General features: G+C 42.5%; 1 protein-coding gene across 7 annotated transcripts in view; it reads right to left on the minus strand.

Moving 5' to 3' along the window:
* Positions 1 to 24,608, minus strand: part of PKHD1 (PKHD1 ciliary IPT domain containing fibrocystin/polyductin) — a 255,796-nt gene that overhangs the window by 141,636 nt on the left and 89,552 nt on the right. For all 7 annotated transcript variants that reach the window (XM_082758117.1, XM_082758115.1, XM_082758116.1 and 4 more), the window contains 2 exons: positions 15,145 to 15,357; positions 337 to 544 (listed from right to left, as the gene is read on the minus strand). In XM_082758117.1, the coding sequence (XP_082614243.1) occupies positions 337 to 544; positions 15,145 to 15,357 (421 nt within the window). The remainder of the gene's footprint in view (positions 1 to 336; positions 545 to 15,144; positions 15,358 to 24,608) is intronic.

Here is a 24,608-nt window from a genome sequence, read left to right on the forward strand (position 1 = left end):
TTGGGAAAAAATGCACTTACTCAAGAAAATAACTTTACAGGAAAAATTCTTAGTCAACCCCACACTAAAGCCTCTACTGGCCATCAGTGTTTTCTGCTTCAAAGGTTTCTGAGTTCATGGTTATAATACAGGATTTAAACACAGTCAGAGGCATTCAGGATTGAACACCCACTAGCTTTAGGGGGAGAGAGAAACCAAAATATCTCTGACCACCTTTTTTAAAAGGATTTATATAGCTATTATATCCCACAGGAAACTGCAATTCCTCATCTCGACCAAATTTTCTCCTGTTTTCGCTCTCTGCTATAGAAATCCCCTGGGCCCTGGAAAGGATACCTGAGGGGTGATCTGAGGTAGATCACAGTGTTGTTTACAGATTCAATAATGGCTATTTCTTCTTGCTGCTGTACATCTCCAAGGCCCGTCCTTCCTACAATGATTTCATCACCAGGATGCCAGTCAACATGTTCCTGGAGTACTAATCGCGTGTCGTTAGCAAGAGCTGATGATTTCAACTGTGTGAAAGCTACTTTGGGCATCCAGCCTGAAAGGAAAAAAAAAAAAAAAAGTTAAAAAAAAGTCAACAGACACCAAAAAAAGAGCAGAAAACAAGCAGGAAACACTGCCTCACTTCGATCATCTCATAGTCATTCATTTCTCTTCACTAATGTGTAGGAGAGAAGGGATTGCTCCTACAAAAGGTGATTTGTGCACATCTGTTTGGATCAGAAGTTGCACTTAGCATCTTCATTTCATTTCTTCTGTCTTTATTGTTCCCAAACAGCTGAAAAATATTCTAGAAAGGAGTTCGTTCAAAAGGTAGTGGGGGCTGAGGTTTGGATTCATTCCCCCAGACTGACTTCCCTGTGTGAGAAACACCTTCTTCCTAAGCATCTTTATAACGAACAGAGAAAAACACTCTCTGCAGGGACCATTATCCTTCACTGAGTACAAAAAAAGTACTTTTAATTATCATATTCCCCAATCAAATATCCAAAATGAGACACAATGAATCTAGGCCTACAAGAAACTTGCATTCAGAAAAATATATGCTTCTATTAGTAACTTTTTAATGACATAGGGACAGAAAAACATCACTACTTTTAAAAAACTTTAGTAACACCAGGTCATTTTCACACTGCCTCCAAACCAAGGGGTCATTCTTTGAGATCTTAGCTTAAGTGCTTACCAGATCATGCAATTAAACCAATTAGATGCAAAATCAAACACAAGACTAAAATGTCTAGCATGCAACCAGCCTCTTTTCAAAGAGTTGACAAAAAAAAAAAAAAAAAAGTTGATTGTCCTTTTTTACTGCTTGATTTGTATGGTAGAGACTGGACATGTGATTGGGTCAGCATGAAATTATGCGATGGTGGAAACAGGATTCTGCAGATGCCTAGAAGTGTATCTCAGCCTGTTTCCAGAGCTGAAAACACAAAGACTTTCACGGAAGAAGCCTCCTCCATGGGTGGTGTTTCTCAAGGTGTCTGCCTCAGTTGCATCTGGGTAAGGAAGAACAAAATCTAGAGGTTCCAAGGAAGGGAATGATAATACCTAGCACAAAAACTGTTGGACTTCATGCCTTTTTAAATACAAAGCAACCAGTGTGAATACATGATTTTCATGTATTCACAATACATGTGAATACATCTGTTGGGATGACAGCAGGGTAAAGAAGATCCCCCTACATCAGCCACCACTGCAAGGCATTAGCAAGGTTACAACTGCATATTCCCAAATACCCTCCTGCTTGTTGGACATACTACCAAGGCTGCGTGCAATGAGCCCCAGTCCCAGCAAACTTCATGACATTTCACTCTCCCTTCTTTGCTTCATGAAGCTTGCTTTAACTCTTGACATCCCCTTTTGCCTAACAGGCTTTGGAACAGGTTGTTCCAGAAAGATCCGACACACCGAACACCATCAGGGGAGGGAGCATGTGCCTCACACACCTTCTTTTAGTATATTTTTCCTTCCCTCCTTTGCAATAGATCATAATTTACCTTTAGCCCACAGCAAGTTACTGTCCTCCTCAGTTGTACTGTAGAAAAGTAATAACACCAGAAATCACTGAGGGTAGAGGTTGCGTCCAATAAATCATTTTCAAATTATTTTAAGCAAGCTTCTCTCTCTATTTCCTGTTTCACTTTCTGGTTGCTTATACTCTAGTGTCCCAATTCTTCTTTCCTTAATGAAGGTGAAGATAAGGAGTAGCACCCCCAAGTCAATGAATTCACAGCAGAATGAGAGAAGAAAGAATCGAGTCTTGATACTCTGTCATCCTGAAGCATATTTGAACACCTGTTCTGTGTGTAGATGAGATGATGAACATCTAAACCCAGATGAGATACCTCTGGTTGATTAACTTTTCTTTTTCTTAAAGCAGAATTGAAATTTCTTCACTTAGAGCTTAGCAAATCCTTGAGACATCCCTCACCTAATGTGCTTTAGTTCATATCATAGAATTGTTCTGGAATGCATGATATGGTTTTCCTTCAAATTAAACTAAAACAGAAGCTACAATCCAGTAGGACATATAATACACTCCAGTCTTAGACCTTCCCTATCTGTACATCCAGGTTTCCTTTTTAGAGAAGGGTGGTGCATTCCCTGAAGCATCCCAAGATGCAGATTCTGATTTTTGGCATATGAAAATTTGGGCCAGAATTACTTATTGTGTAGGCAAGGTTATAGGCAATGTTGCAAGCAGAAGAATCATTGGCTGTGTTTCAGCTGGCTCAGTGTTTGCACCAAGAAGAGAGGAATCAATACAGGGAGCATTTATGGGAGCACACAGAGACACAGACTGCTCCAGAAATGCATTCAGTCCACCCCAGTGTGGTTGGCAGAAGTAGCAGGAATGAATCACCCTTTCAAGGTGCTCATCTCCTTCCAGTTCAGAGCTGATGTGATACAAAGAGTGGGAGGATACTGGTGCAAAGGGAAGAGATAGGACATTTGAAGTAGTGAGAGAGCCTTCTTGATGACCCTTTCTGGTTGTCTTGAGGCAAGTACTGACAGCTTCATTTCATCTTCCCCTCATTGAACATCCTGGGATGGTAAGTACTGTTCATGTATTAAATTAATACTTTCCTTAGAAGAGGCCTACAAATCAATAATACTGAAATATCAAGTATTTAGTACATTTTTAAGAATAACCTCGTGCTTGTATGCAATCGTCATCTGAGACAGAAAGGAATATCAGAGAGAACACAGAAGTGGCCATCCCATCCTTCTCAGAAAGTCCTAACAATTCCTTGAGGGGAAGCAAGAGAGGGCAGTAGAGAGCAGTCATTAATTCAAGGAGAGCTGCACACTGTTGGAGGAATCCCTTTCCATCAGCATCCTGCAACTTTATGCCAGTACAAACGGAATGCAACTTGCTAAGAACCAAAAGGTAGCACATTTTGTCCCCTCTGCACAAAGAATGACACCTTGTATGTCTCCCTCTTCAACAACCACAGCTGACTCAAAAAAAAAATCCTCTTGATATCTGCCTACATGCATTCTTTTACTAGCAGCAATCTCATCATCATTATTCATTTACCTTCTTTCATTGAGTGAACCTCATGAATTTTTAGGACTCCCATAAAAACGAACAACTGACAGCAGCCATCTGCATGTTGAGCAGCATAGAGTTTTTCTCCAGTGCTGGACATTTTGCTCGTAATACCAATTCATGTGCATGCGTTAGTGTGTGTGTTTGTGTGCATCTGTGTCCAGGCACACAACTGCCTCCCATTGTGTACATCTGTCACATACATACTACAGCAATCATTACAAAAACACTGCTGGGCAACAACTCTTATCATTAAGAGGTGCAAATCACCGTTTTGCATTCAAAATAAGCTCTATTAGAACAGGCCTGGTTAAGGCTTTTTTCCACTTCCAGGTTCAGAAACAAAATTTGTTATGGAAAATATCTCCAAGTATTCCTATTCTAAAAGAAGAGTATTAAAACTTCTCCTCCTGACCTCCCCCCCCCCCCCCCCCCCCCTTTTATTTACATTTACCTCTTATTGAGCTCTCAGCCTTCTTCTCTGTCTCCCATTCCAGTTTTACCTTTTTTCCCAGCTGTTTTGCTGGGATGAGGTATTTTTGTCTTTATATGTAAGATTTCTTACTTCCAATTTTCAACGCTTATAGTACATTTTATTAGGAAAAAATATATATGTTTGTATTTTTTTTTTTTTAATGGCAGTTTGGATGTCTGATTATCCTCTAGCTGCTGTTCCAGAAAGACATAGATAGGTCTGATGTAGGTTCTATGCTGGGTCTCAGCAAGTACCAATATGCACTCTTTAAATGAATCGGGGAATTTAGGAATCTATTTAAGTCTGAATAGTGACTAAAGAAACTCCACAGGTCAGCCAGCATCTTGTTCTGTTTCACTCAGGAGCTCTTCTAATTCATCTCTGGTGGGAGCAGGATTGTTCCCTTTATGTCTGGATCTCCAAACCTTCCATAGCTGCCAAATCCACAAGGATCTGGAAATCACACAGCAGTCACTAGTCACAGCAGACAGCCAAATCAAATTGCTCCTGCTTCTTGAAGAAGTTGCCAGGCTCCTGTTCACCTACAAGAGGTGGGCTGACTGGTTAGGGTTCACCACTGGTTGGAGGTGGTTCTGCATCCACCTTCTACACAGGCAGGAGAAATGTGCTGATGAACATCTCAGGAGGGCATGATCTCCATCCTGGAGTCAACCCTTGATTCCCAGAGGTCTTCAGCAGCTTTTCTCCTTCAAACAACCAATGGACTCTCTCTACAAAGATCATGTATAGCTAAAAGAGGATCCCCAGAATGATAACCCCTTTCACTGAATTCAGCCTGCAGGGTAGGGTCACCCTTTGGAGGCCCAGAACCTTCTGTCTTGTTTCCCTTTGAAAATAAACTTGATTTCAAGAAAAAACAAAAAAACAAAAAAAAAAAAACAAACAAAAAAAAAAAACTTGCAGGAAAAGAAAATGACCCTCAGTGACTGGAACTGGGTTGTGCAACAGGTAAATAAATGACTTGTTTCAGGGTGGAAGGTTTAAAAGACCAACAGTCATGGCATATTTAAGTAATTTCTTCCCTCCAAAAGCACTGCAAGCAGAAACACTCAAAAGTGCTGAAAAACAGATGAATCTGTATCACTCCTTAATTATTGAACTCATTTTTAATAATTAACTGAGCTCAGATTGGAAGAAAACACATCTTGAGATCTAAAGCAGGACAGCCTTCATGCTAAGGGGACAGGACAGACCCTTTAGAAACAAAATGCTATTGCAGGCAAAGGAGGAAACGAACATTTTACCAAGTGACTTGATGGAAACACACTTAAATGCTGAGCAGAACCAAGTTATCAAATGGCAACCCAAAAACGAGAGTGACTTGAAAACAAATTCCAAAGTCAAAATTAATCACAATTTGTAGCATAAAGAATATCGTGGCTCCAGGACTCCGGTTAATGCTTCCTGTCAGAAGCATAATGTGGACATGCAGTCAAGTATAGGCTCAGTATCATTATTAAGAATAAGAACAAGGTAATTCTGTTGTGTGTAACGATGTTGTCTTTTCTATGTCGAGTATAGAAAAAGAAAAATGCTATCAATATAATTTCTTACAGTCCCTCAATAAAACATTGTATAAATCCATGTAGGATGCCATATGACATCACTAACTGATTTTTCTTACTTCTAAGAGCTTCAAACAGAGATAAGAATTTGGGCTGTACAGAAATGTCTCAAAATCCCATCAAATCTTCACAAACACAGCAAGGTATGTCTGAGCATACTTATCTCTAGGGATACAAGAAAGTCTGTCTACAGTCTAAGATTTTTTGGAAAAGGTGCTGTCACCTAGCATAAGATACCCAGGGAACCTCCTGTCCAATCCTCACAGCAACCAGTGTGAGGAACAACCAGAATTACGCAGAGCTGGAGAGTCTGGATTACAAACAGCAGCGTAGGTAGAAAGCAGACTCTTGAAATGACTTTAAATACAAGACTGACTCCATCCCTAAGCCTGCCACAGGACCATTGGTCTTTCTCCCAGAAGCTGTTTAAATGATTCAAACAATCATCCTCTTCTAGATGCATTGCATGGGACTGCAAGCTTTGAACCCTTCTCTGAGTACACAGGGCCAGAATCCTGCTACATCTCTCCACTCCTATTTACCATAAATTAATTAACTCAGGTTATGAACGTAGACTTGGTTTGCAGTGTTGACAGACTATAAAGCTCTTCACACCTTTTGACGGTTTCCTGGAGCTTTAAAGTTGAGGTAATGAGATCTCTTTATACCACAAAAGGAATTTATAAGAACTGCAGGGCTCAGACACACAATCTACTTACCGTTACTATACAAGTTATTCTGCAGATAATCTGTCAATCTGTTGCAGCTACATTGTAAATCTTTAGTGTAAATGAGAATAAGATCTTTCAATTCCCATGAACAAAGCAAAAAGAAACAAGCAGTTTACATTTCCCCCAAACAAAGGAATGTTGCAAGAGACAGAGTCAAAAATGTAATTCAATGTATTACAGTGATGATAAAAAATAAAAAATAGAAAAGGCAAAAACAGAAAACAAAACAAAACAAAACAAAAACACAATATAGTCTCTGGTAATAAAAAGCAACACAATTTACTGCAGCATTTCAGGTGTCAGATGGCCTAAGGAATCCAGCTTTCTCTCCACTGTCATATTCCCTTATTATTAACTTTTCTTTATCCAGATTGAACTGCCCATTCAAATTTAGCTTGTCTATTCCAAAAATTTCCAAATGTCAAAGTGATAAATGGCAATACAGCCATGGGAAATGGCTGCTTAAAAAAAAAAAAAAAAAAAAAAAATTAAGATCCAGGACAGAGACTTTCTGATGCTGCTGATTCATAGTTAATAAAATAAATAAATAAATAAAATCAATTTAAAAACTACCTTAAGTTAAAAGTAATAGGATAATAGGATAATAGGATACCTTTTCCAGAAAGCCTTCCTGCCTTCCTGGTCTGTGTTTCTACAGCCCCTTTTGGTCTAATAGACCTCAAAGCTCTGGATCCTTAAGTTAAGGACAAGGAGAAATTGTGTCATGACATGAACTTGGATTTGGTAGAATAGAATAGAATAGAACAGAACAGAACAGAACAGTAGTTCAGTTGGAAGGGACCTGTCTTCGAGTCCAACTGTCAACCTCCTCAGGGCTAGCTAGAAGTTAAAGCATTTTCTTTTAAAACGTGCCACTTGCATGATCTCTAGCACTGGTTAGTCCAGTCATTGACCATAAAGTGGAGAGAATCAGAAAATGAAGAATAAGAGCTGCTTCCCTCCAGTTTCTTATTTACTTTAAAACATCCACCTGAAACATGAGCCCTCAGACGAGTTCTCTAGCACACATTCTCCACTTGAATGTCATCACCTTACTTTTGCCCTCCCCTAATTCCAGTCCAAGGTATACTCTCTAAGCATATGCACAACATTACTCTCACTGCAAAACCAGCTCGAAGTCTGTTGTATTTTGTGTGTTTGTGTGCGTTCACGCTAGGCAGCTTCAAACGACAGGGATCACCTGTCTTCCACAGAAGAAAACTTCTGCAGAAATTCTACTTTTGGAATCATTAGACTGTTTTTGCTCTTTGTATTAATATCACTTTGGGGTTTTAGGGTTTTGATTTTTACTCTGTAAAAACACTACCTTTCACTAATGTGGAAATGTTGATATGAATCAGATATAGCATTAAAAACGGTACTGTGAAAGTCCAAATGAAAGCAAAATACTACAATTAAACACTTTTTCTTTTTCACAGTGGGGAGAAAAATCTGACATCATCTGAAAGAGAAGACAAAGTAAATCATTTTGATTTTCTTCAGTAGGAAATATCCTTGAAAAATGACCTAATCCTGCTAAATGTCTTCCCTTTTGTGAAACCAGTTTTCACCTTAAAACAGTTCCACCTAAGTATTCTTGAAGAGCACCCTCAAGAAAGCAAGGAGCATCTTACTGAGACCAGGAAGGGCTATGTGATCAAACAGGTCCACAAAAACTCTACGGAAACAGCTCACATCCAAAGGTGCCATGAAGGAAATCCTCTTTAAACTGACACCAGGAACAAAACGCTTCCAATGTGGCAGCCAACTACTGCATATTCTCCTAGAGAGCTGCACGCAGCTGTTAACATTTTGCATTATTGCCAGTTAATCTTTTGCCAGCAGGAGCGGTTACGCGGGATGGCATGATTGCTTCAATGCTAAAATCACTTTGCTACACCCCTGACACATGATGGAAGGGAATGAGACAAGCAGGAAAAGCAAAGATGAACCCAAAAGGAGGACTCTGCCTTGCTCAGCCTGCAGCACAGTGAAAACTCAGATCTGGGACCAAGTTTCTCAGCCTGCCAATGTTTGCAGGCTTTCTCCTGTCTTTGGTAGGAATTCAAATTTTTGTTGTTAGCTTCTCTCCCTCCACCCAGTCTCCTGGTTGAAGTTGGAGCCAGAGTTGCAGGGCATGTTTCAATGTTATATTCAAAGGTTTAAAAGACAACTATTTGATCATACAGACTTTGTGTTTGTAGTAACCTACAGACCTTCCCTCTCTGCAAAGAAACACAAGCTACATATTAGCTACACTCAGTCATTGACCATCTCCCCATGCCCTTTACATCCCATCAATTGTTTCCCTCATTAAGATAAGCACCAAAATATGGAGTGAGTGGTTTAAGTTTAAATCAAAGATGATCAATGTGTTTCTGCTAGAAAGAAGGGCAAGCTATGAAAGACACAGCATCTCTCCCTGAGCTCAGCTTTACACGATCTGTTTTGTTTTTTTTTTTCTCCCCATCTGCTAGGTCTTTAAAATCTAATGGTCATCTTACATTTGTGAATAAGAAAGTGAAGGCACAAGTCATTGTACATTAGTTACTCCATGGGAAGTGCCTAAGTACAGTCTCTTACCCCCAGTGAACACAAGGGGATCCAAGGCAGCTTAGCCTTCTGTTCAGGAGCCATCTGCTTTAATGCATCATGTTCAAGTCAAGGTCTTGAAAGGAAAAATGCTATTGCAGAAGGCAAAAAGCCTCCTGCAACCACACAAAACAACTAACTTGTAAAGAAAACTAACCCGTGGAAGTGACCCCAGAGAGGGAAAGGGGATTTGAATTTATGGTGTGCAAATCAGTGATTTCAGTTAGTAGGAAATAATGAGTATTCCATATACAAATGTTTCAGTAAGGTAAAAAAGTACGTCTTATCTCTAGAAGATCTCTGCACCCTATCTTGAATCCCTCCGCTAAGATTTTTTTTCCCTCTGGGAAGTTTTCTTTCTCAAATGTGAGTAAAGCAGAACAAATTCTCTCATGTTGTCTATGATCTCTTAATCTCAAACTCAGCACAGATACATAACACTGCTTAATGGAGGAAAAGCAAGAAGCATTTGATTAAATGGCTGCTCTCTTGAGGAATGCACAAGCTCTGTACAGCACAGCACACAGCTCACAAATATTTTGTGGTTTATTATTGATTAAATGTGATAAAAATGAATAATGGGTTCAACTGATAAAAACACTTTTTGCCCAAGTTAACCCTGAAAATGTTTAAGATTTCTTTGGTTTCAAGGAAGTCTGGAATTTAAGAAGTGCAGAATTGCCTACTGTCATCTTCCACCATCAGCATCCACTTGCAAATATTTCACGTGCAGGGGTGATCTTTGAAGCAGGACTATCTGTGACATTAGGGGACTGAAATGATCACTGACACCCCTGTTGTAATTATGTTGATTGGAAACAGGCATGGTATTAAATGAAAAAGTCTCTGGGCATCATTTTTCTTTACCCCTCAGCTTTCAGGCTTTGGACAAAGTGTATGTAGCACATTATTAAATCCAAATCATAGCATCGTCCATCTAATTGGACAGGCAGGCATTACTAGTCAAAATGCAGGTATCAGGCTCATATGTTCATGTCTCAGATCATCACAGTGTTGGTACCAACAAGGTTTCAGGTAAAAATACAGGAAAAGTGCTGCTCTTTGTTTGAGATGAGGCACAGTTTGCTTCAACAAGACACAACGGAATAATGACTTCATGGACACAGGACTGCTAAAATATAGAGCAGAACGGGAAAGGCCTTTAACATTTTTCCATCCATAAGAGTGTTGTGCCCACAAAATCAGGGTATTATAAAGGTTGGGTGTCCTGGGCCACTGATGCAGCACCTCCAGGTACGCAGTATCCACATATTGTCCCTGCCCACTGCTCAGCATCTGCCAGTGCCTCCAACCCAATTTCCCTGGAAAGGACAAAGGCACAAGAACAGCCAATGCCACCATGCTAACCCTCTCTCCTGAAGTTTGTCAGGAGAGTTTCTTGGGGAATAAAGTGTGAACAGAGCTGGAGACAGTGATAAATTTCCCTTCTGAACAATCAATAAAAGTCTCCCAGCCCCGCTCATGCCCCTACTGCAGATGCGAGGGCCATAATTACATTGTCAAAAAGTGGAGTTGCCCCGGCTGACTGAACCCCCCTGTAAAACTGACGTGTGATTGACAGGCAGTTTATGGGTGGCACGCTCTGACTGGCAGGGGAGTTGGCTAAAGCCAAAGGCAACAGTGAAATTTCCCAGCCTGCTACAACCACCGGAGCAAAGGACCGCTGCTCGCGAGGGAACTGTGGGAAACCCTTAGTCATATTAACATATCAAAGTGAGGAGCTGACAGCGCTTACTAAACAATCTGAAGTCAACCATAGCTGCAAAGCATCCCCCAAACCTCCTCGTCTGAAGGAGAAAAGGAATTAAAAATGCACTCACTCCTGTCTTCACCCAAGACAGCTACGAATTTGAAAGCCTGCTTATTTAATGATTTTGATCTGCGATAACATACATATACGTGTAGATGTATATATATCACATATATTGCTGAGCATGTCAGCCTCTTTCATATATGTATTTGATATGAAAGAGGCTGACATGCTCAGCAATTTGTTCTATACCACAGGCCAGACTGGTGCTAAATTGGAGCCAGAACAACATATTTCTGTTTGATGTAAGCAATATGAAGCCAGCAAAAGAATGCGCTTCTTTTGGCCTTATTTTCTACAGCGCTGCTACTGCTTCAATGCTAAATTGCAGATTACATGGTTTGAATCAATCTTAATTGCAGCCATGCACTGGGAGTGTATGGCGTGCCAAGCTTAAAAGTGGCTTCATGGCTATGTCTTTTCTCACTTCTGGATACATTGGGGTACAAAACGTGACTGGAAAAGTTGCTGTGCAAAGGGACCTGGACAGGCAGGAGAGGTGGGCTGACACAGACCTGCAGCTCAACAAGGAGAAGCCCGAAGTCCTGTCCTGCCCCTGGGGAGGAACAGGCCCGGCACCAGGACAGGCTGGGGGCACCCAGCTGGAAAGCAGCTCTGCAGAAACAGATCTGGGGAGCCTGAAGGGCGCTGAGGTGAATGTGAGCCAGTGATGGGCCCTTGGGCAAAAAAAGGGCTGTGTTAGGCAAAGTGTTGCCTGCAGGCTGAGGGAGGGGATCCTGCCCCTCTGTTCAGTGCTGGTGAGGCTACACCTGGAGTGCTGGGACCAGTTCTGGGCTCCCCAGTACAAGGGAGACATGGACATACTGGAGAGAGTCCAGTGAAGAACTGGAGGATTTCTCCTATTAGGGACAGCTGCGAGAGCTGGGGCTGCTGGGCCTGGAGCAGAGGAGGCTCCGGGGGAGCTCCCCCATGGCTGTCAGTACCCGCAGGGAGGTGCGGAGAGGCCGGAGCCGGGCTCTGCTCAGCGGTGCCCAGGGCCAGGCTCAGAGGCCCCGGGCCCAGCCTGGAGCCCCGGCGACTCCCCCTGCCCCTCAGGCAGCCCAGGGGTGCCAGAGCCCTGGCACAGGCTGCCCTGAGAGGGGCCAGGGGCTGCTCCTGGGAGAGCTCCCGGAGCCCAGGGACGTGGGGCTGGGCACCCTTCTGGGGCAGTGGGGACAGGGCACCCAGGGGTCCCTGCCACCTCAACCGTACTGTAATAAGGACCAAGCCCTGCTCATGCTGTTCTCACAGACTTTGCTGCCTTCTGCATGCCTCTGTACAGTGGGTACTTGTGGCAGACAAGCAGGGTTGTAACTGTGTCGGGTGGTTCTGATGAAAGGTTGAGCTTACCAGGTTCAGGCCTTGGGCTGCCAACACAGACCTCACCCTCAGTTTCCACAGGAAAGAATTGCTGAGAATTATGGCACTGAGTAAAACGTATACTAGCAACAAATCCTTTGAGAGTGGACACCTGGATGTGTTTCCCTCAATCATACTGTTAGAGTAACCCTGTGGAAAGTATTTCTGCCCTGCTTGTGTAATTTCATGGGTTGTGTGTGAAGACAGAGTCAACAAGCTAGTCATGAGGTAGGCTCAGAAGGGAAACAAGAGGCACAACCTCCAAGGAGTGTTGTTTTCTTTTCCCCACATTGCTAGAAAACAAAACAGCATGAGGAAGTCAAGGCTTTTGCAGTGCTCTGACAATGTAAGGACAAAATCCTGACTTCCCTACAGAGGTCAACCCAAGAAGGATTCTTTAAGCTACAAGGAGAAGACACAGAAAGAGATACAGCAAAAACCTTTATCAGGCAAATTCAAATCAGATATCTTAATATGTCCCTTAAAAACATAAAATAAAAACATGGATGATTAACCAAATTAATCCCCTGGAACAAGCTTCCACAGAAAATGCTGGCTTCTGTTTCCCTTCATGTTCTCAGACAAAGACCAAGCCTTTCTGGAAGGCATGCTTTAATCTAATGTGAGTTACTGAACTCAAAGCTGGGATAACTGTGTGAAACTCAATGGCCAGTAAAGGACAGTCAATTCAGCCTAGATGATCTAATAGCACTTCTTCACAGAGCCCCTCTAGGAAATGGGATAGAAACACTGCCCTTCTGCTAAAAACAAGTTACTGAAATTATTAAAGCCATCTGCAAGCACTAAATATTTCAGCCTCGCTGTGTCTCGACTAAGTGGTCAAGAGCTCACAACATGGCTGTCAGCACAAGTCCAGGTGTAGTGAAGCCCCCCTCCTCTGCTACTGCAAGGGGCATCTTCTCCAGCTTCCACTCCTCCCTCCTGACTCAGAAAAGCATCTGCTTGCGGACTGCCCTCCAACCACCGACCTCGCCTGACCTTGCTCGGCTTCAGTGAACTGACAGGATCACGGCACAGCAGCACGGCTTGCTCCCTATGTGCTCAGATCGTCCCCCTTGGTGTCTTGCATTATTTTTGACTGAGAGCCAAACGTGTCAGTAACGCTCAGATGGCAACATTTCTGCCTGTAGGCCAGGAGAGGGTAAGTTCAAGCCCTGCTGGAGGACACGGATGCCTACCAATCTGAAAGTTGACATGCAAGAAGAGAAGTGAGGGAGATGAGGCATTCAGACATTTATTTATTTATTTATTTATTGTCCTAAGATGCACACTGCCTTTAAAAACAGCACATTAGTTAAGAGCTTGACGTGTGTGCATTTCACCAATATTCTAACACATGCTGCGCTGGTACCCGAATTCCACATCCAAAGTACTCTAACAAGAATTTGGCATTTAATATCAACATTTTACAGCCCTTCAAAAAATCTCTGTATCTAAATTCTTGTCCTTGTTTCAGCTGAGATAGAGTTAATTATCTTCATAGTGGCTCGTATGATGCTGTGCTTTGGATTTAGGAGGAAAATAACGCTGATAACACCCTGATGTTTAAGCAGTGTTTGTGCTAAGTCAAGGCCTTTGCAGCTTCTCCTGCTGCCCTGCCAGCGAGGAGGCTGGGTGTCCAAGGAGCTGGGAGGGGACACAGGCAGGACAGTTGGCACAGACTGGCCAAAAGGATGTCCCATACCATGTTGATGTCCTGTGGGACAATAAAACTGGAGGAGTTGGCTGGGGGTTGGGGGCTGCTGCTCAGGGACTGGCTGGGTATCAGTCAGCAGGTGGTGAGCAATAGTCTTGTGTATCACTTGTTTTGGATGTTATTATTATTATTTTTCCTTCCTTTTCTGTCCTATTCAACTGTTCTTATTTCAGCTCATGTGTTCTACCTTTTCCCAATTCTCTCCCTCATCCCATTTTGTTGTGGGGTGAGTGAAAGGCTGGGTGGTTAATGGGCTGGGTTATACCACAATAATTCTTCTACCCCATAACATGAAACCTGTATTCCTCCACAAACCCATGCCAATTTCTGTCCTTTAGATCCCCTGTCCCACTTGATAGGAATATACAATTTGGGCTCTGTGGGGCTTCCTTTCAGAGGAAAGCCCAGTGGTTAGAGCAGAGGAGTGGTTATGTCGAACTGAAATTCTTGGCACTGCCACAGTTTTTCTGCATAGCCCTGGGCTTGTCATTTGTGACAACAACCTGTGCAGAGCCGGTGTGAGTGTGCAGACTGATAGGACATCAGAGATGCCAGCTGTGCTCCTAACACTAGAGACAGACGGCTGGAGGCTAAAGAAGAAGGGGAAAACACACTGCCATGAGTGCTTTGCTGCTGCTGTGAAGACAAGTAGCATCCCCACTCCAGCTGGCACAGGCTGCAAACTGCAGCACGCTTGGCATTGGCTTCACCATGGAACTTGCCTGGCAGACCACCCACTCTTGGCTACCCCAAGATCCACACCTTCTCTGAGGAGGAAACATCGTAGTTGTAATGGAGAGGAGGAGAAAGGATGCCCCATTCCAATAGCAGAGCAAACCCCCATAGCAGAGAATGAACGTCTGGTTCCCAATGGATGGAGACTTTCATTTGGGGATAGAAATGCACAAATCCAGACTTCTATGCACCTAAATGAGTGCCAAGGTTTCATAACTACTTGATGTGATCTAGTTTCTTCTTAGGGTCAAGATTTTCGAAATGACTCTGCTCCCAGTATGGGTGCTCTTACAGAGATACAGCACTGGGCTTTAGTGCCTAAGATACTGCAGGAACAGAAGCCTCAAAATGATTTAAAATCCATGAATTTCTGGCCCCAAAGACTGATTTCAACATATACTTCAGTGTAATAAAATATCCAAGTTCATAGCCAATTTTTTTTTTCTCCAAGCACATGCTTTATTTTCCCCCCCCCCCTTTTTTTTTTTTTTTTTTTTTTTTTTTTAATTCAACTTTAATTCAATTTGCTTTTAAAGGGATGGAAAAATGTACTCACCATGGATGGAAAGGGTCCCATTCCTCACTGCCAGGAACTTGGCCCCATATGGAAATATTGGTGGAGAATGGAGGCTTCCATAGAGATAGATGTGTGCTTTGTGATGGAAAGGGGCCTCAGAGGATCCCACCTGGAGCTCTCCTCCATCAGATATCAGAATGGAATGAGCATGCAGTTCTACAGGTCCTGGACCAGTGAATAGGAGCTTGCCACCTGAAGACAACAGAAGAGTAAAATGCAACCATTGACCTCAAAACCAGACATTATCTCATAGTCAAAGGAGCTGTAAGAGATGGGCGAAACGATGGTTTTGCAATAATGTTATGAGATTAAGGGTAAAACAATATTGCTTTCTGCAGAAATCCAACTTTGCCCTGTACTTCTCCCTGTGGACTTATCTGCTCTTTACATACTCCTTTTTGTAATAAAGATCTCATTAACTCAGTCCATTTTTCACTTCTGCCACAGGCTTTATTTCTAGACTTGAGCAAGACCATTCAGCCTGGGCAGACATCTAAGTCTCTCCAACTCCAGTCCAAGGTAGCAATGTTCAGAAAGTCCCAGTCCTAACCTACTCACTCTCTAACTGTTAAAAAGAAATACTATTACTTAATTTGTATGTTCCTTTTCAGATTACAAACTGCTTGTGACAGGGACAGGGGAGTGGAAAACAGCTTTGGAACACAAGAATTGGCAACTTGTGTAGTTCAGTGGTTGATTTAATCCTGCATATTCTTCCAGCTGCTGTTCAAAACCAGATGCTCCCAAACACAGTCTAAGAAACTTCTCCCTGTTAGCTGGCTGCGAGATCTCCCCATCCCATGAAAGCCTCATTTTAATCGCTAATTAGAGGTTAGCTTCACCCCAAAGCATAAGGTTTCATCTCCTTGCCAACATTTTCCTTCTACCATCTATTAGTATAACTGGATAGGTTTTGTCAGTAATATAGATCTGATCCTTCAAATCTTTTTAATACTCAGTCTCAATAACTTCTTGAGTCAATGAATTCTGTGGTCTAAGTTAAACAGTTCATGAAAAGGCATTTCCATCCATTGGTTTCAACTCAAGTCTCTTTCCAGTTCTGTCAAATGCCTCTTTTGTTCTTGCCTTGTGTGAGCTGACAACCCCACTCTATCTCAGGGTGGCTCAATCTTTGGCATCCTTTCATATTTTCTCTCCGAAGAAGGATACTGTCACTACCTTTACAGTGTGCTTGCACAGAGCGGACTCCCAGACATCTAATCGTTCTGCTTTTGGGATATGTCTTCCTAGGTCAAGCCATGCTTCCCAGGAGCTCACCTGGCAGCCTCAGAGCTCCTTACAAAGTGTCTCTGAGCCTCCCACCATTAGCAGGTTTTAATGGTGACCTTTATAACTACCGAACTGTTGGCTTTCCTCCTCCACAAGACACTATCAGTCCTTAGCCTGAAGGATTAGGGACATCAGACCTCTGCTTTAATTTCAGTATTGAGACAAAGTAGGATGGTAAAAGTTGTAATATAGAAATCAGATTTTAAAATCCTTTGATCATTACCTCCACTTTGATGGGGTCCTCTTGCTTGCAATGATACGGGAGCTGCAGAGCACTTGTCTGCCTTTCCCACCCCATTGCGTACACTCCTGATGAGCATATGCTGCTTATCCTGACCTCCTTATTTATTCTTGCAGTGATGAGCTTTTCAACTTTGTTGAACCTAATTTCTTAGTCTCATGACAAAGCCTGTATTTGAATAAGAACTACCCCATTAAATATTTTCTTTGCAGATTTCAGTAGGTTCCAGATAAGTTAATATAGAATATGCTTAGTAGACAGAAGAGATAAACCTCACATTTTCTTGCTTATAAGCACTGGGAACCATGGGATTGCTCCCACAAACACCAGCTCCCCTATGTATAAGCTGCCTCTTTCCCTAGACATGCTTTCTATATACAAATGTATTTCTGTTAAGCTTGCTTTGCTAGAACCAGTTATGTTGTGTTTTTACAAATTATACAGAATACACACTGATAAACCAGCATGAATTTCAGCTCGTTTCACTCAAAATGACAGAAGATTTCTGACTTATTCTGAGATACGTCTGAGACTTCTATAAAAATGAAATGTTGCTAATACAGAAATGTGCTATGCTGAAATAGGGATAATATTTGAAATGGTATTCATTTGCAGACTGAAGGGACCATTAGATCCTATCGCCTGATGGTTTGTGCACATCTTGCTATTGAAAAACTGGAGGAAGTCAAGTCATCTGTGTTTGACTGCTGTATACCCTCCAGAAAGGCAGATAATCAATTAAGTGACTTGGGGACATCATTCTACCATTTTCTATGATCATTTTTTCCAACAGCTAATCTCCGTTACTGTTCACAATTTCTGCTATATTTCCAATCACAACTTGTCAAGGATGAGCTTTCAGACAGTGGTTGTCTTTGTGCCCTCCTGCGTTGCATGGCAGAGAGGTTTGCAAAACAGCATTTTCTGCAAAAGTTTTTGCAGGTAAATGGCAATTAAACCAAATCACGGCACTCATTCAGCCTTGTTTGTAATGTGGTTTTTATGGCTCTTCCTGCAAGGAGTCATCAACATCCTCTACCACAACCTGATGTTCATTCTGAAATGAGGAACCCAGACCTCCTGATCCTTCTGCTTCTTTACCATTCTTGTTGGAGCTGCCTATATAGAGGCAAATCTGCCTTATTCCCATACTCTACATCTTGCTTCTCACATAAAAACTAAACTACCTCTTTTTGCTTCTTCATTACGCTGAGAGGTTATTTGGGCTTCCTTGGCCACATGGACTCCTGAAGCTTTCCATGACTGCAGCTTTCTCTGACGAAGTCCCTTACTTTGTAACTACAACTTTCATTCCTCCTGCCTGGCTGTCTATTCAACAATGTAAATCTGCATTTGGTTTGAATGGCATTCACAAATGTGATCAGTGATGGATCTCTTTACTTCCCGACCACGACTGATGTGCAGTGGTATCCAAGTAGACATGAAAATGATTTCATACCAACACTTTACACTTTACTTTTTGCTAGTGTATTTCATGTCTGGCATGTGATTTTGCCAGATGATCCTCAGTTAGTCATCACACTACCACATTTTACAGAATTAACTTAATCAAACATAGTTTTCTTAGAAAACGAACTAAAATTTGTCTTTTTTTCTTTATGACCTATTTTTCATAAAAATTCTATCCTTTCATTTACTGGTTTTTGTAGTTAGTAATTTACGGATTCAATCAGCCATAGCATATAACTTCATCTAGTTTTATGCTTTGACCTGTACTTGATATCAGACTAAGCAGCCAATAACCTTTCCTTTACCTATATGCGTCCTGACACAAGATCAGAACTTCTACAGCCTTCTGGAATTTCCCACGCACTCTGAAATTAATATTTGTGGACCATGGAATGCTTATACTAGCAGTTTTAAAGCTCTCAAATGAAACTGGACCTGTTGATTTAAGAATGTGTATTCCTGAAAGACACTATTTAACATTTTCTTCGGTAATAAATGGACTGATGGTCCATCTTCCTCTTGTAATATAATTTACCATCCTGTTCCTTCCCACACTGAGAACAGAAATATTTATTAAATACATTTGCCTTATAGCTGCAGTGTTAATAATTTTATCACTGCAATCTAGAAATGGAGCTATAAATCACTGCGATTTATTTTATTCCTAACAGAAAAAAGACATCTTCCCCAAGGTCTTTATTGACTTCCTATGCTCTATTCCCACTGAAATATAGTCATTTCTGTTTCCACTTCTCTTCATATGATTTTTAATGAGGATTCTAATTGCTGCTGTGTTGCACTACTAAACCAGGAAGGCTGGTAGCCAGAGTTGTCCCATCTTCTCATTGCAAAATCATACTTCTGCTGCGAACAACCTTCCCAAATCTTTTCCTAAGCTTCAGCCACATATTGCCCATCCAAAATTTTCAAGCTTTCTATAAAATAGCTTAGAAATACTAAATTCCTCCCACAAACGTTTCTACCCCTCCTCTGTGGGATGGCAGGAATGGGAGTACATCTTTGCCTGTAAAACCCCCAAGTCCTTTTCTGATTTTATCCATTTCAGTGCATCTCAAGGCAGCTGTGGGAAGATGCTCATTTCCCATAAGGGTCTGGGATTTACCTGCTTCTGCCCTGCCTCCACAAGGTTTGCTGAGCACCTTTGTGTACAAGGTGGCTTTGGCATATCAGGAGTTGTCCATCCTCATATAGAGCCTAAAAATCACTGTCTGCCTCCTCATGTCCTCTATCTCCTTTTTGTTTCCCTTCCTCTTTTTACAGTCCCCTGTTCCTTACTATTAGTCTAACTACATGTCAGTTGTTCTAAACAATTTTTCCCTTTCCGGGTGAAGATTCAGTTCTGCTGGATCAGTAAGAATTGGACCTCAAGGTGAAGGCTGTTGCCTGGCTCTTGGGTTTCTCTGTCTCTAGGTGCAATGACAACCCTAAGCACACCTGGCAATAGTGCAGCAGTTTGTGAGATCATGACCGCCAAAAGACATTTGCTGGATGAGATGCTTTGTCTTTCCCTTAGTAGCAGCAATCAGACCCCGGTATAATGATAGGAACCAAGTATCAGCTTGATTGATCAGCTACAATCAGCTACAACTGATGGTCACAACTCAATGCAGTTGTAACCTAGCTATTTGCAAAGCTTCTGAATTCTGTCCAGAATAAAGCCAAAAGACTCTTGTTCTTTGGGGAAAAAAATATATATATATTATATAATATATATTATAAATATATATATATATATTCAGCTGCTGAAGATTAAATAAGCAACAGGGGGAAGGGGAAGAAAAAAAAAAAAAGAGGAAAAAGAAAGAAAGAGGAAAGAAAGAGGAAAGAAAGAGGAGAGGAGAGGAGAGGAGAGGAGAGGAGAGGAGAGGAGAGGAGAGGAGAGGAGAGGAGAGGAGAGGAGAGGAGAGGAGAAAGGAGAGGAGAAAGGAGAGGAGAAAGGAGAGGAGAAAGGAGAGGAGAAAGGAGAGGAGAAAGGAGAGGAGAAAGGAGAGGAGAAAGGAGAGGAGAAAGGAGAGGAGAAAGGAGAGGAGAAAGGAGAGGAGAAAGGAGAGGAGAAAGGAGAGGAGAAAGGAGAGGAGAAAGGAGAGGAGAAAGGAGAGGAGAAAGGAGAGGAGAAAGGAGAGGAGAAAGGAGAGGAGAAAGGAGAGGAGAAAGGAGAGGAGAAAGGAGAGGAGAAAGGAGAGGAGAAAGGAGAGGAGAAAGGAGAGGAGAAAGGAGAGGAGAAAGGAGAGGAGAAAGGAGAGGAGAAAGGAGAGGAGAAAGGAGAGGAGAAAGGAGAGGAGAAAGGAGAGGAGAAAGGAGAGGAGAAAGGAGAGGAGAAAGGAGAGGAGAAAGGAGAGGAGAAAGGAGAGGAGAAAGGAGAGGAGAAAGGAGAGGAGAAAGGAGAGGAGAAAGGAGAGGAGAAAGGAGAGGAGAGGAGAGGAGAGGAGAGGAGAGGAGAGGAGAGGAGAGGAGAGGAGAGGAGAGGAGAGGAGAGGAGAGGAGAGGAGAGGAGAGGAGAGGAAGCCATTAGCAGGGATTCGTTTTGTCATTAAACAAGTCTAAGTGTAAAATAAACTGTAGACAAACTTATAAATACTTGCGTCAAAAAATTATATATGGTCCCTCTAACCCTCAGCTCTCTGTATTTCTATGCTTTTCATTGGGTCAGAATAAATATACAGCTGCTGCTTTGCAAGATTGTCATCCCCTTTTTTAAAAAGAAAATAAAAGTTATGCTTCCTTCTTTTATTGCACTTGACCCCTTCTCTGAAAGCAGAAAGCAAGAATATTGCTCAACTGAGCCTTTGGCTGTGACCCTCAAATTGTTTGTTATGGCTGCGCAGGAAAGCAAAGTCCTACATATGACCTTGAGGGTGATTTTATAAAAATCAATCAACTACTGTTATGATGGCCTCCCCACCAAGCAAAATAAATACAATTAAACCCATAATCACTTCTGTACAGTAATGTGCAAATTCAATGGGTCTCTTTAGGTGGAGTGAGGGAGAGGGGGGAGAAATGTGGTGGGGCTATTTGATACTTTGTGAGAACATCAGAAGCACCATTCTTCTGAATTAACCCAGCAATTAGCCTCCACCTCTCCATCCAGAAAAAAGAAATCTTTATCTGCCTTTACCCAAAAGAAAAAAAAAAAAAGAAAAAAAAAAAAAAAAAGGAAAGACTGGAGGCTGCCACAGAGGGGAGGAACAGACAGACCAAATAATGGGAAAAAAATATATTAAAAAATATTAAATAATAATAATAAAATTATAATAAGGTAAGAGTAGTAATCCGCCCTGTGAATGACTGCTACACCAGCATGTCGATTGTTTGGTGAAGATTTCTCTTCTGAATTCCTTGGTAAATGGCAGAGGGCACACTCAAAATGATAGGAAATGAACAACTAATATATTGCCCCTTTTCTTGGTCATGCAGCCCACGGAATACTGTGTTGGGTCAAACCCACAGCCCAGGTACCCAGAATATTTACCCTGGAAAAAAGTCTGTGCAATGTACTTCTGGAAAAAAAAAAAAAAAAAAAAAAAAAAAAAAAAACCACTATCCAAAGAGAAATGTTTTTTGATGATTAATGTGGAAAGTTTCTCCTTGTTTCTGTGTCACAGAGATGGATTCATGCTTTCAGACATAGGAGGAGCCTTATAACCTTTCTCAAAAACTTCATTTAAAAAAAAAAAAATCTTCTAATATAGACATTTTCACAACGCATAAAGGAGATGTTGATTTTCTCATTATTATTCAGGCTGTGGTTTAGAGTGCTCTAGAGATTTCCTGAAGTCAGAGAGAAGCAAAGTCCCCATTCCAACGAGCACCTTTTGGTTGGAGGTTGTTATTCTATCATCATCTTTTGAGGCAACACTTCAACATTTGCAGTCACTGTAAGACCACCCTAAGAAACAGTGTATTTTTTTCTAATGAATAGCTCATAGTGGAGCTAGGATAAAAGTGACTATCACCAGATTTAATTCACAGAATCATCTAGGTCAGAAGAGACCTCCAAGATCATCGAGTCCATCCTCTGACCTAACACTAACAAGTCCTCTACTAAACCATATCCCTAAGCTCTACATCTAAACATCTTTTAAAGACCTCCAGGGAAGGCGACTCAACCACTTCCCTGGGCAGCCCATTCCCATTCCAATGACTAACAACTCTTTTGGTAAAGAAGTTTTTCCTAATATCCAACCTAAATTCTGCATCAGTGTTAAGAGGGTACCAGTGGAAAAATTGTCTTAGATGTCACTACTGAGTCCTGCCCCTACAGCTAACAGAAAACCCGTTCTCCATGGAAGAGGACCTGCTGGTTGAACAACCATCTCCACCCATCACCGTGAGGCTCCCTGCATGAGGAAGATCTGTTCTGGTTGTGCTGTGGGCACACCACGGCCGTGTATAACTAACATTCCCACAGCCTTCAGCCTGCTCTTCCCAGTTTCCTCAGTCGGGTGTTTCACATGATGAAGCCACAGAATCTCCCATGAGACGGGCTTAAGCTCACACGTTCCAGTCCTGGCAAGCATCCCTGAGCGGCAAACAGCAGGAGGCAACTGCTGGAGCTGGAGTATCTTTGCTGCAACGAGTGATCCTGCATAACAAGGCTGCAGTGTGCTGGCAGCCCACTTCTTGCTCATTCTCCGGCTCCCAGGGTGAGGCTTTTGGGGCCTCATCGCAGGAAAAAAACAGTAAAACAAAGACCCTCCTGTGTACGGGAAGAGGAATACAGAGTTTATGAGCCTTCGATAATAATCGATTATTTCACGGACCTGTCGCCTGCACCCCGTTGACAGGCTCACATGACATTCGGATGAGCCATAAATTTGATTGCATGCTGGAACAGTGCCGAGATAGATGCAAAGGAGAAAAGAAGTTTGTTATAGTGGCTTCATCCCAAAAGCTGCCTTAACCTAAAGACCAAAATTCCCTATAGATGTTTGTCCACTTTCACGATGTGCAGGTACAGATCCCAAACTAGCTACACGTTTCCACCAGGATGCCACTAACAAGCTAAAAAGTTAAGCTTGTATTCCAGCGTTTTGTTGGAAGGAGGCCTTAATCTCTCCCTGGGCGAGGAACTGGCAGCTGCTTGAGCACTCTCAGACAGACACCGTCTCCCAAGCCAGACACGCCTGGGTTTTCTGGCTCGCTGGGCTCACAGCCATCTATGCAGATGGCACATGATGCCTCGTAAGCCGGGCGGGCTCTTCCCCACGAGCTCAGGAGACGGGCAAAAGGAATTCAGCCCAGAACACACTGCCACAGGTAGCTCTTCCACAGAAGTCCCTCTACTTCTTCAGTCTTGTGTAGCTTCCCAGCCTCTCAGCAATTCCTTTGCTGTTTCTGCAAGGAGTGAGCTAACCTGGAGGGGAAGAGGTGTTGGACCCTCCTCGGTGTGCTTTGAAACATCCCAGCTCATCTTCTGGGATCTAATGAAGGAAGCTGCCTTGGGAAGGCATCGGGGGAAACACCAGGCAGATGGTGCAATGAGCAAACAGGTCCTTAAGTTATTATTTCAAGCCTATAGGTGATGGACACCTGTTAACTCCTGCACCCTCTGCAAGGGAGGCAGCGGGAAAGGCACAGTAGCACTGTTCGGAGAGCATAATAATTACTATTATGGTCTTTCTGGGTGACCATCAGACCAGAGCGTTTCTATTTGCTATGCCCCTCCACCCACGGTTATCTCATTTCAAGCTGATTTCTGGCATTTAAATTTAAACTTTACAGGTAGGGTTCTCCTCCCAGTTTCTAGTGCAGTAGGTCAGACATTGGTCTTAGTGACAGCCTACTCCTACAGAAATCCACCCGTGATGCACAGTTTGTTAAGCCATACAAGAGGGGATACATCAAAACTAAAACCCTCACATAATCCCCCGCTACACATCATGCCTCCTCTGTAGCTCTGGGCCCATGATACAGACTTATGCTTTTGAAGGAATTTATTTGCGTTTAAAATCTTTAAAAAGACCTGGACCTCAGTTGCCTGGTTGCAATGCCGGTGTTTCTGTACCACGTAAAAGTGTGTGAGGACAGATCTAGCAACGATGCAAAGCTGCTACCATCATCAGGGCCTGATCTGCATCCAGGGCAGATGTAGACAGACTCAGCGGCCCTTTCCATCCCATGATTAGAAGCAGCAGCTGCTTCCCCAGAAGGGACACAGCCAGTGAAAGAAGGGATGCTGCTGCCTCAGCTTTCAGCCCACTTGCCTGTGGTTTGGCGTGGCCAAGATGAGCTTCCACCGATCCGCTCATCCTGCAGTGCCTCAGAGGAGTCTCAGGAGCTATCGAAAAGGTGGAAAATCAATTTCATCGGCCAGCAAGAGCCCTGGGAGTCTGGTATACATGCTGTAATCCCATCCTAAACAGAACGGGAAAAAGAGACCTGCAGCCCATGCCCAAACAAAAAACAGGGTTTAGAGCTT

The sequence above is a fragment of the Aythya marila genome (assembly GCF_965140915.1).
Source record: "Aythya marila genome assembly, chromosome: 3".
In the NCBI taxonomy this organism is placed as follows: Eukaryota; Metazoa; Chordata; class Aves; order Anseriformes; family Anatidae; genus Aythya; species Aythya marila.